General features: G+C 35.8%; 1 protein-coding gene across 4 annotated transcripts in view; it reads left to right on the top strand.

The window, feature by feature from the left end:
- PRUNE2 (prune homolog 2 with BCH domain) overlaps window positions 1–16,053 on the top strand; it is a 126,902-nt gene that overhangs the window by 78,644 nt on the left and 32,205 nt on the right. For 3 of the 4 annotated variants that reach the window (XM_087957832.1, XM_087957831.1, XM_087957829.1), the window contains exons 8-9: window positions 4,230–10,551; window positions 10,966–11,746. In XM_087957832.1, the coding sequence (XP_087813958.1) occupies window positions 4,230–10,551; window positions 10,966–11,746 (7,103 nt within the window). The remainder of the gene's footprint in view (window positions 1–4,229; window positions 10,552–10,965; window positions 11,747–16,053) is intronic. The other variant, XM_087957830.1, reaches the window with a different exon arrangement.

The raw sequence follows: 16,053 nt of genomic DNA, 5'->3' as shown, positions 1-16,053 counted from the left end.
CTGCAGGCAGGTTGTTCCACTTATTTATTGTTCTGTCAGGAAATTTCTCCTTAGTTCTAGGTTGTTTTTCTTCTTGATTAATTTCCATCTATTGCTTCTTGTCTTGCCTTCAAGTGCTTTGGAGGATAGCTTGACTTCGTCTTCTTTGTGGCAACCCCTGAGATATTAGAACACTGCTGTCATGTCATCTCAATCCTTCTTTTCACTAAACTAGGCATACCCAATTCCAGATGCATTCTTTATATGTTTTAGTCTCCCCAATCAACTTTGTTCTTCTTCTCTGCACTCTTTCTCGAGTCTCAACAACTTTTTTACATTGTGGGGACCAAAACTGGATACAGTATTGAAAGTCTAGTCTTACCAAGGAATTATAAAGTGGTATTAATACTTCATGTGATCTTGATTCTATCCCTCTGTTTATGCAGCCTAGAACTGTGTTGGTTTTTTTGGCAGCTGTAGCACACTGCTGGCTCATATTTAAATGATTGTCCACTGGGACTACAAGATTCCTCTCACAGTTACTACTATTGAGCCATGTATCGCCTATACTATCTGCGCGTTTGGTTTTTCTTGCCTAAATGTAAACCTTACTTTTTTCACCATTGAATTTCATTTTGTTAGATAGTGCCCAAAGTTCAAGTTCATCAAGGTCCTTCTGTATCTTAAGCCTATCTTTCTGGAGTGTTCCTGCCAGCTTGGTGTCATCTGCAAATCTAATGAGTTCCCGATCTATCCCCTCATCTAAATCATTGATGAAGATGTTGACGAGCACTGGGCCTAAAACAGAGCCTTGGGCATCCCAATACATACCTCCCTCCATGTAGATGCAGTTCCATTGAGGACTACACGTTGAGTGCGGTTTGTCAGCCAGTTATGAATCCATCTGGTGGTTATGCAGTCTAACCCATATTTTTTTATCTTATCAAGTAGTAGGTTGTGATCTACTTTATCAAATGTTTTACTGAAGTCCAAGTAAATTATATCCACAGCATTCTTCTGGTCCACTAACTTCACTTTGTCAAAGAATACAATAAGATTGTCTGGCATTATCTGTTTTTGACAAAACCATATTGGCTTTTGGTTATGACTTTTTTTTTGCCTCTAGGTGTTCACTGATTCGTTGCTTGATTATCTTTTCCAGAATTTTCCCAGGTATTGAGTTCAGGCTGATAGGTCTGTAGTTTCCTGGATCTTTTTACCCCCTGTGATGACCCAGGGCATGGCACAAAAGCAACACAACCAGAGAACAGGTCTAACACCCCTTTATGGCTCCAACTGTGCTCTCAAATGTCCCCACATTCACTACACATCCTGGAGCAAAACTTTCAAATGCACCTTCAGAAGCCTCTGGCTGCAAGTAGTCCAGTAAGCAAGATTAGCCACATAGCAACCAGGGACAGCAGTCCAATAAGCCAGGTTAGCCAAACAGTGACCAGAGCAAGAAGTTCAGCAAAGCAGGCAAACTGGGCAAGCCCCGCAAGACAGAGTACAGCAATCTCCAGGCGTTGACAAGTGCACATGAGGCTCCACAGATCAACGCTGTGTTGTTCCTGACAAATGCCCCTCCCACCAGCACCTCCTTACATCTCAGTCCCCAGGTGTGCCTTGGGAAAGGAGGCAGGGCACTCTCCTCCCTCGTAGCCATCTCAATCTGCGTTAATCTTGCCTTCTCTTTTCCCTCCTTATTCTAGGATTGGGAGGTGGTAGACCTTGTTCTTCTCCTGAGCTCTGTCTCTCCTGCTCCTCCCTGTCTTCAGGCTTTATTAATTCAGAAAAGCCTTGCCTAGACTGACTCTTCTCTTCTCCAGTTTCTTCCAAGGAGGCCAATGGAGCTGCCCTCTCAATCTCTGTCGGCTCTTGTTCCAGCTCATCTTCCCCCTCAGATTCAGATTCAATGGTAGCACGACACCTCCTTTTTTGAAAATGGTAACTACATTAGCTCTTTTCCAGTCCGCCCTGGATCTTTGCTTCAGGATCTTTGCTCCAGGATCTTTGAATCACATTTGCCAGTTCTTTCAGAATCTTGGGGTATAATTCATCTGGTCCTGGTGATTTGAACTCGTCTAGGATGGACAGGTGCTCACTTACCATTCCCCCCCCAATTTTAACTTGTGTTCCTAATCTATTTTTTTACCATACTGTTTTTGATAGGTTGGACTGGTTTTTCTTTTTGTGTAAAGAGAAATGCAAAAAATGAGTTTAGCAGTTCTGCTTTCTCCCTGTTGCTTGCCACCTTTTGTCACTTTCTCCCATTAATGGACCAACCATTTCCTTGACTTTTTTCTTGTTTTTTACATGTTGAAAGAACATGTTATTTTTGACTTTTGTCACAAGCCTTAGTTCATTTTGAGCCTTAGTTTTCCTCACTTCATCTTTGCAGGTTCGAGTTATTTGCTGATATTATGCCTTAATTATGTGCCCCTCTTTCCACTTTTTATTCTTGTCCTTTTTGTCTTTTAATTTGTCAGAGAATTCTTTGTGTACCCATGCTGGTTTCTTTTGAGAGCTGGTTTTTTTCTTCTTCACTGATATTGTGCTAGACTGGGCTTTTATGATCTTATTTTTCAAAGTTTCCCAAGCTTCTTGGATTGTTTTCCCCTTGAGGATTCTCATCCATGGAATCCTTCCCAAGCTCTAAGTTTATTGAAATTAGACCTCTTAATGTCCAAGACTCTAGTTTGACTTTATTCTTATGTTAATATATTGTGAATATGAATTAACTTGTCAATATGAATTAATGTGACACTGTATCATAGAAAGACCAGACAATTTGGATATACTCATATTTGTGAGAGTGAGGAGTACCTTTGATATTATCTATTATTTTTTCCTCTATAGCAGGGGTGTCAAGCCCAATCAAATTGTGGGCCGTATCGTGATGCATCACGATGTTTTTTGCCTTTGTGCAGCCAGGGCTTACATGGGCAGTATCTAACCCATAGGCTGCCAGTTTGACAGGCCTGTTCTATAGGTAGTTCTCACTCATTGACCACTAAGCAACATAGTTGTAAAGTAAACTTCCTGCCAGCTTCCCCATTAACTTTGCTTGTTAGAGGTCATCTGTGATGGTTGCAAATGGTGATCATGTGACCATCAGATGTTACAACTGTTGTAAGAACATGCTGGTTGCCAAGTACCCAAATCATAACCATGTGACTATGGGGAAGCTGCAATAACTGTAACTTTGAGGACCAGTCATAAATCTCCTTTTTCAGCACTATTGTAACTTTGAATGACTGTTGAACGAGTAGTCGGTAAGTGAGGACTACAGTACTGATATACCTTTTTTTGCAATTCAGTCTTTGAAATTAAAAAATATATACAAAACATCTATTCCTGTTCTAAAGAATAAACACATACTTCAAATATTATCATTAACATTTTTAAATATTACAGACTGCTTTGGTCAAATGTTTATTCCCAATTGGGAAAGAATATGATGAGCCTGTCTAAAATTGGCCATGCTCCTAACAATCCTGGGACTCATAGTTCCAGCATATCTTTATAGGCTATTATTATTATTAGATAAATATTTTAATAGCATAATTAAGTCATGTAAGAATGATGGAAATGTCACTAATGTTTCATTGTGTACTCTTTATCAGAGTACATATTTCATGGTCCATTAATTAGAGGGCTAAGTTAGTAATTAAATAAACCCAATAACAAATTTAAAGTTTTTCTTAAGCATTTCATTGGCTTTTGCTTTAGAATCACATTGAAATGACCTAGCATTCTATGCCTCCAGTCCCACAGAAATTTATTAGGCAGTGATTTGCAATAACTGAATTAAGCCCTCAAACATATACATATATTAGTGCAATACTTCCTTTTCCAGAATTTGCCCCCATCCTAATATAGTAAGGTTCTGGTGAATTCTGGGAAAGGTGGACGCTATTGTTGTTACACCTGATGCTTCTAAATAATGCTGAGCTGAGAATTCTGAATAACAATGTTTTATTTTATTCTTCTAAGGTGAGGGGAATATTAGGGACCAAGATCACTAATACTAGACTCTCTAAAACCCATATGCTAAAGTTTTATTTCACTTAAGTCCTGTTGCTTAAGCAGAAAATACTTGCTCACAGTATATTAGAACATGAAAAGTATTACAAAGTAAAAAGAAGTAGACAAGAAAATCAGTATTAATTTTTACCAAATTTACTTTCATTATGTACAGTTGATCAAACAAAGCTCTGGTGTTCTGTGTTCTTTTTTTTCCTTAATAGATTTGCTGCGAATTAGAAGAGTGTCAGAATCCATGCTTGGAACTGGATCCTATGGAATATGGATGTGACCAACTTCTTATTTACCAGCAAGAGAATTATGTAGCCAATGGGGATGAAATTTTTTTGCTAATGAAAGATGTGATCAGCAGAAGACATCCTGAAATGGCACCGAACAGTAGAACATCTTCCACTGAAGCTGTGGCTGGAAGTGCTCCACTATCTCAAGGATCTTCTGGTATTATGGAACTATATGGTTCAGACATTGAAGCACAAGCTAATGTTGTGAACTTTATAGAAAACCCTCAAGATCATAATGGATCAGTGCAAGCCCATGCTGATGTTAACATAGATCTTGTGAGTCCTGACAGTGGTCTTGCTACTATTAGAAGCAGCAGATCATCTAAAGAAAGCTCAGTTTTTCTTAGTGATGATAGTCCGGTAGCAGAAGGGGGTGCTTCTCATCACAGTTTTCTTTCTGGATTTGACTCTTATAGTCCCATTCCTGAAGGAGCAGTTGCTGAAGAAGAAAAGCCTCCATCTAGAAATAGCAGTGACAATTATGATCTTTTCAATTTTGATTTAGCACCTATGCCATCAGTTGAGACATTGTCTTCACATTTGGTGGACTGTTCTGTGGATGATTTCTCCCATGACAGTGGTTCATCAGAAGAACAGTTGTCAACTAGTTCAAAAGCAGATGAAAAGACAAATCTATCAGAATGTGATATTGCAAGTTATTCAATAGATTTTAGAAGAAGAAATGAGTATGATTATATAGTAACATTGAATGAATCTGGCCACCAAGAAGAAAATCACAAAAGTTTCTCTGATAATAAATCAAATTTGGTTGACTTGGAAAATGAATTTTCCTCTTGTCCAGAAATCTTGAAAAGTGGCGAGAGAAGAACTCCACCAACGCCAATGAATAGCCTTGTAGAAACATCACCTTTAGATAGTGGGCCACCTTTATTTTATCCACAAGATATAATTGAAAGAATTAATGAAATTGATCATGTTAAAAATTCTCATTCTCGCATTAGATACAGGAGCTGGTGGGATGGTTTTGAATTAGATTCCAAAAATGTTGATGCATGGAATTCAACTGAGCCAGAATCTGTATTTCAGAGTCCTGATTCATGGAAAAATTATAAAGTAAATCTGTTACTGAGACAGCAAGCTGATAGAAGAGCATCAGATTCAGCATGTATACAAAAGCAACCAAAGCATATGGAATTTTCAAGAACAGATACTTGGAAAAAACCATTTAGTCCTGCCCAAAATACTTTGGAGTATCAAGAGAAAGATGATGAACAGCAAATAGAAGAATTTGCTAATGTGTGGAACTCCAGTCAACCAGCTTGTGGAGAGTGGAATAATAGTGGACATATAAAGACAAACTTGCCTAATGTTTGGGCAGAGTTCGATCATGATATCTCAAGACCCACAGAACATCCATGGAATGTTCCTCAAGTGGAATTTGATCACTTTTCACAAAATTTTGATAAGTATTCTATGTCTAAATCTTTGCTGGAATTCTCTGTAGATGATTTAAGTGAAAATCCAAAAAATCAAATTGATTTCAATTCTCAAAACAACAGGCAAGATAGCTCATTAGAAAATCACATGGCATATAACAATGCAAAATCTAATTTTGGCATTGTGCAGAAAGATGTTAAATTGATTATGAAAAACCATAGTAATACTAAGTCTGACAATACCACTGTATGGGATCCCTGTGATTCAAACATCAGGAAAGATATGCTTGGAAACCTTGGCTCTTGGGAAGATCCCTTCCTGTCATACAAAGATCCAGAGTTTGTTACATCAAATATAGATGAAGATCTGATTGTTTCTCCACCAGATACAAATTATTCAACATCTGATTCATATGTGTCACCCACAGGTGTTGGAGATGAAAAAGAAAGTGAGGACAAATATTCTGATAGAAAGTCAATCTTTGACCAAATAAGAAACTCAAATTCAGATGAAACTGGAACAGAAACATATGATTTAACAGATAATAAATCGTTGCCAGAAACATTTCCTGTATGTTCATCTGATTACGGTGAAGCTTGGAAACTAACCCTTAATAATGAAAAACAAGTAGAAGTTGAACATTCTGAGCTTAATATAAAAGATGATGTTGTATATGATTCAGAACAAAAAGTTGCAGAGGTTTTTACAGGTGACGATGATGTTGATGATAGTAGTCCTTCTGAAAATAGTGGAATGATGATGATCCCTGCACAAAAAGATAATAATTCTCCTCTAAGTAGTATTGTGTGCACAATGGAAGAAAATGGTGACAGGAATAATGAAATCGTTTGTGAAGACATAGGATCTCCTTGTTTTGAACCAAATGATACAGAAAATGACATTTTAGTTAATTATCAACTTAGACAAAAAAATCAATCAGATCAAGAAAATAAACTTCTGAATAAGCAATTTGACCAAAAGTCTGAACATGTTCGGCACAATCAAGAAGTTGCATTGGAGGATAACAGCTTAACTTACTCCTCAGCACTAGAAATCATTGAAAATAAAACTATTGTAGGGTCACTCCCTCTTAATGATGTTAGAAATGAAACAATGCAAAATGACATGACATTGTCACTTTTACTACCTCTTTCATATGTTAATAGTTCAGAAGAAAGCAGAACAATTTCTGATTATCCCAGTTCACCAGAAAAAACAATAACTAGCGGAAGTCTGGAAGAAGTAGCAGCAAAACCACTAGAAGTAAATATACCATTTTCCAATTGGACTCATCTTATCACAGAGGAAAAAAATGAGATATCCCAAAACAGTAATGCAAAACATGTTGTTATGTCTCCCAAAGAAGATAATGATAATTTGGATCATGTTAACATGATTGAATATCAAAACTACCATTCAGGGGGAGTGTCTACACTAGTTTCTAAACCTTTTGATAAAGATCTATCTGAACACAATATTCCTGACATGGAAAGTCCCTCTTCAATTTCTCCCAGAGAAGAATGTAATCAAAGCAAGCCTTCTCCAATGATGGTTGAAAATCAAAACATGATGAATAGATCAGAAATGAATGCTTCAGAGTCAGAACAATCAAATCTTCTTTTGAATGGTGAAAAACAACCATCAATAGGAGCAGAGTCAACCCCTAACTTAAACACTGACAAATTTGAATTAGAAAGTTGTGAAGAAATTTCAGAAATTCTCGATATTGATGACACAAGTTCAAATGATGAAAATCAAGGATTTCCACAGAATCTATATACAGAACATATTGAACCACTGAATACAACAGATAAGCCACAACTAAATAATTTATTACCATATAAAGCTGATTCTTCTGAATTAAGTGAAACTCCTGAAAGTGTGGAGAGTGAGAATGAGTTCACTCATGAAAAATGTATCAATATTATACTGCATCATGAATTGTCCCAAATCCTTGATGCTTGGAATACATCAGTGAGTGAAGAAAACCAGTTTGATGGATTAAGCCCCATGAAGAATGAAATGTCAGAAGAATCGAGTAACTCCCCTGCAAATACTTCTCTCAAAATTACTGGTGAGGAAGATAATAGCAGTGGTGGTTCCATTACCAATGATATATACTCAGGTCCAACAAGCCCAGAGATAAGTGATTCTTCAACTAATATACATACCAGGGAGAATTTTCAAGGAAGTAATAATCAGAGTGAAAGTATATGGGATGTTACAAATGATATCAAAATAGATGAATCTGGAAAGGAATTCCTTGGAAACAAAAGCCAAGAAGATTCTGAAATAAACACTGATCACAAAGTTCCTAAAAATTTAGTTCTTTGGAATGCTCATGTGGATGATGATACATCTTCATTATCAAGTCCTGGAACAGATGAAATTTCAGAATGTTCAAATATACATCAGGGTGGAATAGAGTCAGATTTAGACTCTGACAAATTGGAGGATGCTATGAGAGAGAAGGAATCTTTGCATTCCAATGAAACAAATCCTATAATTGATTCAAAAAAATCAAATAGTCAACCTGAGTTGAAGGAAAATGTTCACATGGATGCATTAAATAAAACCTCTGAAGATATTAATATTATAACAGAAGACTATGCCCATGAAACATCTGAATGTTTTATAGAAAGGGAAATAGATCAGGATGATGTACATAATCACATTGAAGAAACATCTGCTGTAAATAATGAAGAAATTTACAGACCAAATAATTTAGATGTCTGGGATATTCTGTTGCAAGATAATGCAAAAAGCGCATTAGATGAAAATAAAAAATATGTAGAAGAATGTTTTGGATTTCCAGATGATGCATTCGAATGGTGGAATTTGGAAAAACAAAATGAGAATTCACTTGGATTGAATTTTAGAAATGATATACAAAGAAGCTATGCAGGAGTTATCCCTGATAATACATGGGCAGTAAATCCAAAAATAAATGAAAAAGTTGAAGAACCAAATCTTACAGCTACTTCTACATATGAAATAGAATCTACACAATGTAACAATATACATGAAAATAAACATGAGGAACCTGTACTGACTCATTGGTATGAAGGATCAGGTCAAGCCTGTGCAAACATTGGAGAATATGATGGACTACCATGGCCACATATTGATGAAACCGAGAGAAGACAAGAACCATCTCTTAATACCGTTAAACAAACTGTTCCAGAAGACTGGCAGACAAGCCCGTTAAATGCAGTTGCTCGGGAAGATCTAAAACTTGATCCAAGCATGATAACTAGAAATAAATTTGTCCCCAGAGTAATAAATCAGTACAGTGAAATGCAACCAGAGACTATTAACAAATCTCCATCTGATCGTTCACTATCTTTAACAAAACCTTTGAGCTCAACACCTACTGAAGAAAGAATTAGCCCAGGAAATCCATTTGTTCCTGACATATTACAGAACAGCACCCCAGGAAACTGCCAGACATTTAGTATTGGTCCAGATTTGTGGACCGATGTAGACCAGCCCTTCATTTTGAAAACAAGCAGAGAAAACCCAGATATATTAAATCACTTTGATCAAGACAGCAGTTCACAGGCCTCAAGCAGCCCTGATGTTTGCCAGTATGAAACCAAGGAAACATATGCACAAACCTCTGTCTCAGCTGAACAGGAGGAGTCTGGTGTGATGTCCCCCATCTTGTTAAAAGATACTGATTTTCATTTTAATCAGCAACTGGCAATTGACAGAGTGGAATTATGTCCTGAAGAAAATGACTCATGTCTTTCAAATAAGTATGAGAAAATCTGCCAAGGAACATCTCCAAATGGCCAACTATCTGAAGCTGAAAAAGAAAATATTAATCAGGAATCTATTTTGGCCACAGATAATTTTATGTGTGATAATTTTCCTGGAAATGATAAACTTTCAGCCATTGGCCATGTAACAGAATTAGGTGAACAGCTGAAAACAGTGCATGCTGCAGTTGATGACACTGGAGAAGAGTATAGTATGATTAAGGTACCAATGACGAATAACAAATGTATGGTGCTGAATGAAACTAATCCTTTAACAGTCATTGATGAATCAGAGAAAATAGAAATTCATCCAACACTTACAAAGAAACAATCACCACAAGCCTCATTAGAAGAAAAAGAAGAGGTCCTATATAATACAGAAATACAATATTCTGCAGATAGTCTACAACATCTTCAAAATACGCAGGAAAATTATAGCCCAGAGTTTATAGAATCACCCCATAAACAATTAACACTAGCAGGTGTTTCTCCTTTTGGTTTGGACACTCTTCAAAAAGACGGCATGAACATTTCAGAATCTAACACTACTGTCATAAAAGATGATGTTGCCGAATATTCTCAACAGGGTTGGGGATCCCTATTATTAGAATCCGATGGGACTCCTGGATCTTCATGTACTTTGAAAGCATTTGAGTTTGAAACAGATTCAAGTAATATTGAATCTCCAGTTGCTGGTAGTGAAATTGACATTTTGGAATCTAAAGCTACCGGTTTAAAAAGTGAGGTTGCAGAAGACCAAGAAAATCAAGGCTGGGAGTCATTTTTATTAGAATCTGATGAGAAATCGCAACCCTCATGTATTTTAAAAAAACCTATGCATGAAATATATTCAAATAGTATTGATTCACCAACTAGCGAAGATGAAAATAATCTTTTAGAAAATAAATCTGATGATGTAAATAGCAAGGCTGGAGAAAGTTCTGAAAACTGGGATTCTTTAGTGTTGGACTCTGAAATAATGCCTGAGTTAACAGATCATTTGAACAAATGTGAATACAAAGCAAAATCAACTCATATTGATTCACCAGCAGATGGAGTCATAAGCGTAGGCAACAGTGACAATGGTGAGTAAAATTAGCACATTTTATTAATATATGATTTTTTTCTAGACAAATAAAAATCTTTTTTCAATATATTATAATATTGAAATGGATTAGAAATAAATTATCAAAATTTTTCCAAATGTAAAAATGGAGATACTTTTTTAAAAAAGTATATTTATTTTAAAAAAAATCTTCTTCAAAATGAAGACACACCGTAAATGTATTTTTAGAGTAACTCATTCATTCACACACATTATTAATACAGTATTCTTTTCCAGCTGTGAATTGTCTATCATGTGAAAAGCTATTCTAAGCAAAACATAAAGTGAAATAATAAGAGACTATACAAAACAAATTGATAACTATTTTCATGTTTAACATTAGCAGAAAGAATTCTAACTAAATTTTAACTAAAACTGTTTTGTTTAATTTCAGAAGCTGTCTGTGATATGTTTAATTTTGACAGTAAAGTGACCAAGTTCCCAGAAAGGACAAGAAAGGACAATAAGGAAGATAGACAATTACAGGAAGCAGAAGAACAGTCTTCTTTAGAAATGGACTATGTTCTCATTAGTGGTGAAGAACATGTATCTTTGACAAAGGACTTATTGGTAACACAAGAAAGCAATTTCCTTTCAGCAGTTGCTGAACAAATGGATTCTCTTGAAACATTTTCAGCAGACTCATCAGATACATTACAGTCGATTTCCATAATAAATGAAAGTGAAGCACAGTCTACTCTGGAGAATGAATGGGACTCTTTTTACTTAGAAGAGAAATGTTCTCCTATTGTGCCTCAAAAATGGGAAGGTGAAAAGAAATCACGTAGCATCCTTGTACAAGACCAGGAGTGGACTATAGTAGGCCAAAATGGAGAGCATGAGGTATCATCTGAAGATAATTGTAGTAAGCCTGTCACAATAGAGTCACTATGCAGACAATCTATTAAAGAATTAGACAACGTTTTAAGTCAGGAACTGATCTCTGAGACTCAAATTGAAATCCCACTAGATAAAAGCTCTTACCAAGCCTGGGAACAACAGGACAAGATTTCATGTGATACCAAAACAGATGCTCCTTTCTTGCAAGTAGTTGCTACTGATATTGAATTGGATGATCATCCACAACTTCCTGGAGACAGCATGGTTAAAGAACAAGAAATAGAAGACGAGATCCCATCTTTGGACAATGAAAGACAGCTCCATCAAACAGTAGGGTAAGAACAGACCTATAAATGTTAAGGCCTATAAATCTTATTGCTGAATTTATTATTGTTGAATGTATTGGTACATTTCAGAAGGTTGCTCACACCAAAGCAAGGGGCGGATAAACTTTATACTAGTATAAGAGCTTCCTCTTAAGCAGATATCTAACTTTTACCAACCCCTCCTATATTCTGCAACAGTCCAGTATAGAGCAATCCAGCAACTGGTGAAGATATGCATTGATGATTAATATTGACTGTGTCTATTCAAAGGATATTTGACTTTTGAATTACATTTAGAGTTGTATATTCTCAATGTAGATGCTATAGGAGGAAATAATAGTCAAAGATATTGGTAGCTAAAGTTCATATGGACCCTGATATAACAATATTATTAAAAGACATAAGGTGTTATGAACTTCAGTTCATTCCATCAGATACATAAAGAGGCTATGTGTCAGCCCACATGCCTGAAACATCTGTATATTATCAACAAGAACATATTTGTCTTTGACTTACAGTAATTGATTCAGTGACATTTAAAATTCTGTTAATATCAATGCAAACCTACACTTTGATACAGTGATGTAGTGTTGTTACCAAGCAGATAACCTGCCTATTGAGAAGTCTGATTTAAAGTGTGTCTTAGACACTCTCTGCTAGAAAAGTTGGATGTAAATCAAATCAAATAATAAATACAGTTTAAATCTAATTTTTCAAAACAACACTCATCTAACTTTTAAGATATCAAATGTCAAAGTTTGTAGTGAACAAAATTATTCCAACCATCATCCTATTGTCCCATTGTCCACTTACCCACTCCTGTCCCTGGGCTTTTTTTTTTAAAAAAAGACATTGCTTATTTCTCATATTGATTTAATTTTTTTCCTTCTCCCTTTCAAATTAACTTTCAGTTTTTACTCATTTCTACTGTCACTGTACAGGTACAGGTAGTCCTCTTTTAGCTACTGTTTCACTTAGCAACTGTTTTGTTGAATGACCTAGTTATTGTTTCCAATTGTGGTTCTTAAATGAGAACTACCTATAAATATTTTCTCAGTTCATGATCTCTGTTCTCAACCTGCAGAGATTTTTTTAGTAGAACTTTGGCAAGCTAGGGATCTGGCTTACCTCTGAAATATTGCAGAGGAAGAAATGAAGTGACCCTACGAATCTGTTTTTTTCAGTTCTGTATGTCCTGTGTATGGGCATAATAAAAACAACTGATTGTAATTTCACCAGAGCATGAAAAGTTGTTGTAACAAGTTAATTATGATTTAACTATTTTCTCCAGTCCGATGCTTATGTGCATTACTCGTTGATGCCTTGTCTCAGAATGCTATCCAATTCTTGCAAAATATATGGCAGATGTTTTAGTTTGTCTTTTTGAAGGTGTCTCTGAGCTGCAAATCTCCTGATTATAATAGTGGGGCATATAAACATTTTGGGGGTTTTTTCCCTTCCCCTTATATTTTGCGTAATCTGCACCACCTCATCCCAGTCTATTAGAGTGGTTTTTTTCCAATTAAAGACAGCTAACTTTATCAAATAATTTTATCCTTCCTCTTGTTTTTATATATATTCTAGAAAATAAAATTTACCCAAGAATTTATTTGGATTTATGTCACTAGTCCTTTCTTAAAAGTAGCCCTGCAACCAAAATATAATTGTGTGTACAATAACATTATTTTAATTTTGAAGGCTGAGAACTGAATGGGAACTAGCTTGCTCTATAGGTCAACTTTACTCAACTGTCAGGAATTTTAGCATCAGCACATCAGGAAGTCTATGAACTGGAGAAGGCTAATTTTCATAATATGACAGACATAATGCAGCATGGAAATGACTGCATGTCTCTTAATTCTATTTTCTACAGACTGGCACATATTTAAAGATACTTTTCAAGGAAAAGAAATAGCCTTTTAATTAATTGGATAATGCAAAAAAAAAAAAAAAGAGTGGCTTTTGCCTAAAGATCCAAGTAAAAATTCTCTATTCTGCCTGAAGATATTCATTGAATCCACCCTCTTTTGCACTGTTTTTTAAATGAAATTCTCCAACACTATATGGCTTTGAATTCAGTTTAAGTGATGTAGATTACATAAAGCTATCCCATACACAGCTTCAAACTTGCTTTTAAATTGATTATGAGATTTATTTTATTTAGTTTTCACAGTTACATTCTTGCCACTATGAAAGAAAAGCAATTATTCTTAATACATCTGTTTGGGTTTGATGCTACTTGAGTGCCTATTAGAATGGATGATTGGATATGCACAGTGTGGTATCCGAAGGCAGGTGATCATCTTCCTTATTTAGAACTGGCATCGGTCATGTGATCAGAAAAATGGTGAAGATCTCTGTTTCTAGTAAGCTGCCATGGGAAGGAGATCCTGAAATAAAAGTCCTCTAAAGCAGCTTTGCACTTTTCCTATTGCAAAACTGCTTTTTAAACCTCAGGAAGGTAAGCACGCTGTTTGTACGGAGCTGTTGGCAAAGATGGTGCTTTTTTAAAAAACAGCTCTATTGTTGCAGTTAATTCAGAGGGAGGCGAGGGAGAAGGGAATATGCATCAGCAGGGATGCAAAGCGTTTGCTGTCTCATAAGGAAATTAAGCAGCTGTGACTTGAAATTCAGTCACATCTGGTTATGAAGGAAACTGTATCTTCTTTTCAGAGATATGTCGAATTGCAAGATGACGTGATTTTTATAATTAACGAACAGAACTTTACTGTGTATTTTAATTGCATAATCCTCATTGGTATCATTTTGTTCTCTGCGCAGACAAAAAGGCACTTCCACTATCTAAAAGCTTACTTAACTAAGGGCAAGCAACTAAATGCACTTGAGGTTGTATCAATCTCACAACAGTATAATAGGTGATTGTGCTGTTTTAGGTCCTTTTCTGTTAGTGAGAGAAGCATATAAGGTTTCTTTCTTGAAGTATCCTCTGGCTGTTCAGAAGGAATGTGGTTTCAAGTGGACAAAGTACGGAAAACCACAAAGCTTGAAAAATGAGCAAGCATTTCTTAAAATACATGTAGAATTGTGGCTCTTTGGTTCCGTCTGCCAGTAAAAAATAATAATGAAATATTTCTGTGAGAAACTTTTTTTCAGAAAATGCTTTCTGCAGTTAAAGAAATGACCACATTCCCAACAGCTTTCAGAAAAGAAAATAATTAAGAGGAGGATTTAATAGAAATATAGGAATAGGAGGATCTGTGCTGTGCCTTCTTAAGCCACAAGAGGTTGATGTGATTGTTGGAGCTGTGTAGAGTTCCATCTTACAGACTCAAGAGAACAAATGAGCTGTGCAGAGTACGTGGCTGATGTGAAACTTACTACTGTAAGTCTCACATCAGCCATGTACTCTGCACAGCTCATTTGTTCTCTTGAGTCTATAAGATGGAACTTGTAATGCTTTGCCTCATGAGGCTGGTTGAAAAAGAAGCTTATAAAACTGTAAAGGACAATCTTCCAATGAAACAGTGTGTGCTTTAATGCTGCTTTTGATAAAGCATTGCATAGCGTACTAAAAAAAATACCTAGGAAGTTTGACTATATTTTCATGGAATTCTTTTCCTCATTTCATTTTATTCCTTTGTGTTGTTTCTGAAGAAAAGCTAAATGTCTTCTATGCTTGAGATAAATGGAACCTTTGTAGTTATTTCCCATTCCAGCCTACCAAGAATATACAGTATAGCTTCTTGCCCTATATTAAGTCAAGGGATTAGAAAATTTATGTAGTTTTATAGTGAATATGTTAGTTTGATGAAGTTTCCCCATCAATAATTCTTTGTCTTTTGTAAATTCCATTAACATTCAACTAATGAAAACTGTATAATACGTAGTTCCCTTCTACTGATGCAGCCTATCTCGTTGAAATTCCTGTCTCATAGCCACCATATTTTTAGATTTTGTAAATCCCAATTTGACCCACTTAGAATCCATAAAAATTCTGCCGCTATGATCTGACTGGTTAATTGTTCATGTCCTCAGTTCTGATATTTCTTACTTTATGATTCTTCCCTTCAGAAATAACGTACATTTTTGTTACCTGAGGATTTTTAATGTCAACATCCTTGATTTAATTATTACATCTACTATGACAGTTTACAATACGCTTATTAGGCTGCATTAACCTGTAAAAACTATATTTGTCCAAATCAATATTTGTTTTCTTTGCTTCAGTTCTTTTTGTCCCAAGAGACATTTCTGTACTGAACCTCATAATGGAGGATTGGCAACATGGTGCCATGAGGTCTCAGCTCTGCCATGGTGCCTCAGTTACTGCCAATACTTTGAATATTATAATTTCA

The sequence above is a fragment of the Notechis scutatus genome, chromosome 2 (assembly GCF_049901735.1).
Source record: "Notechis scutatus isolate UNSWTSFEM ecotype Mainland chromosome 2, rNotScu1.2, whole genome shotgun sequence".
Classification (NCBI taxonomy): domain Eukaryota; kingdom Metazoa; phylum Chordata; class Lepidosauria; order Squamata; family Elapidae; genus Notechis; species Notechis scutatus.
This window is presented reverse-complemented; position numbering and strand designations above follow the sequence as displayed.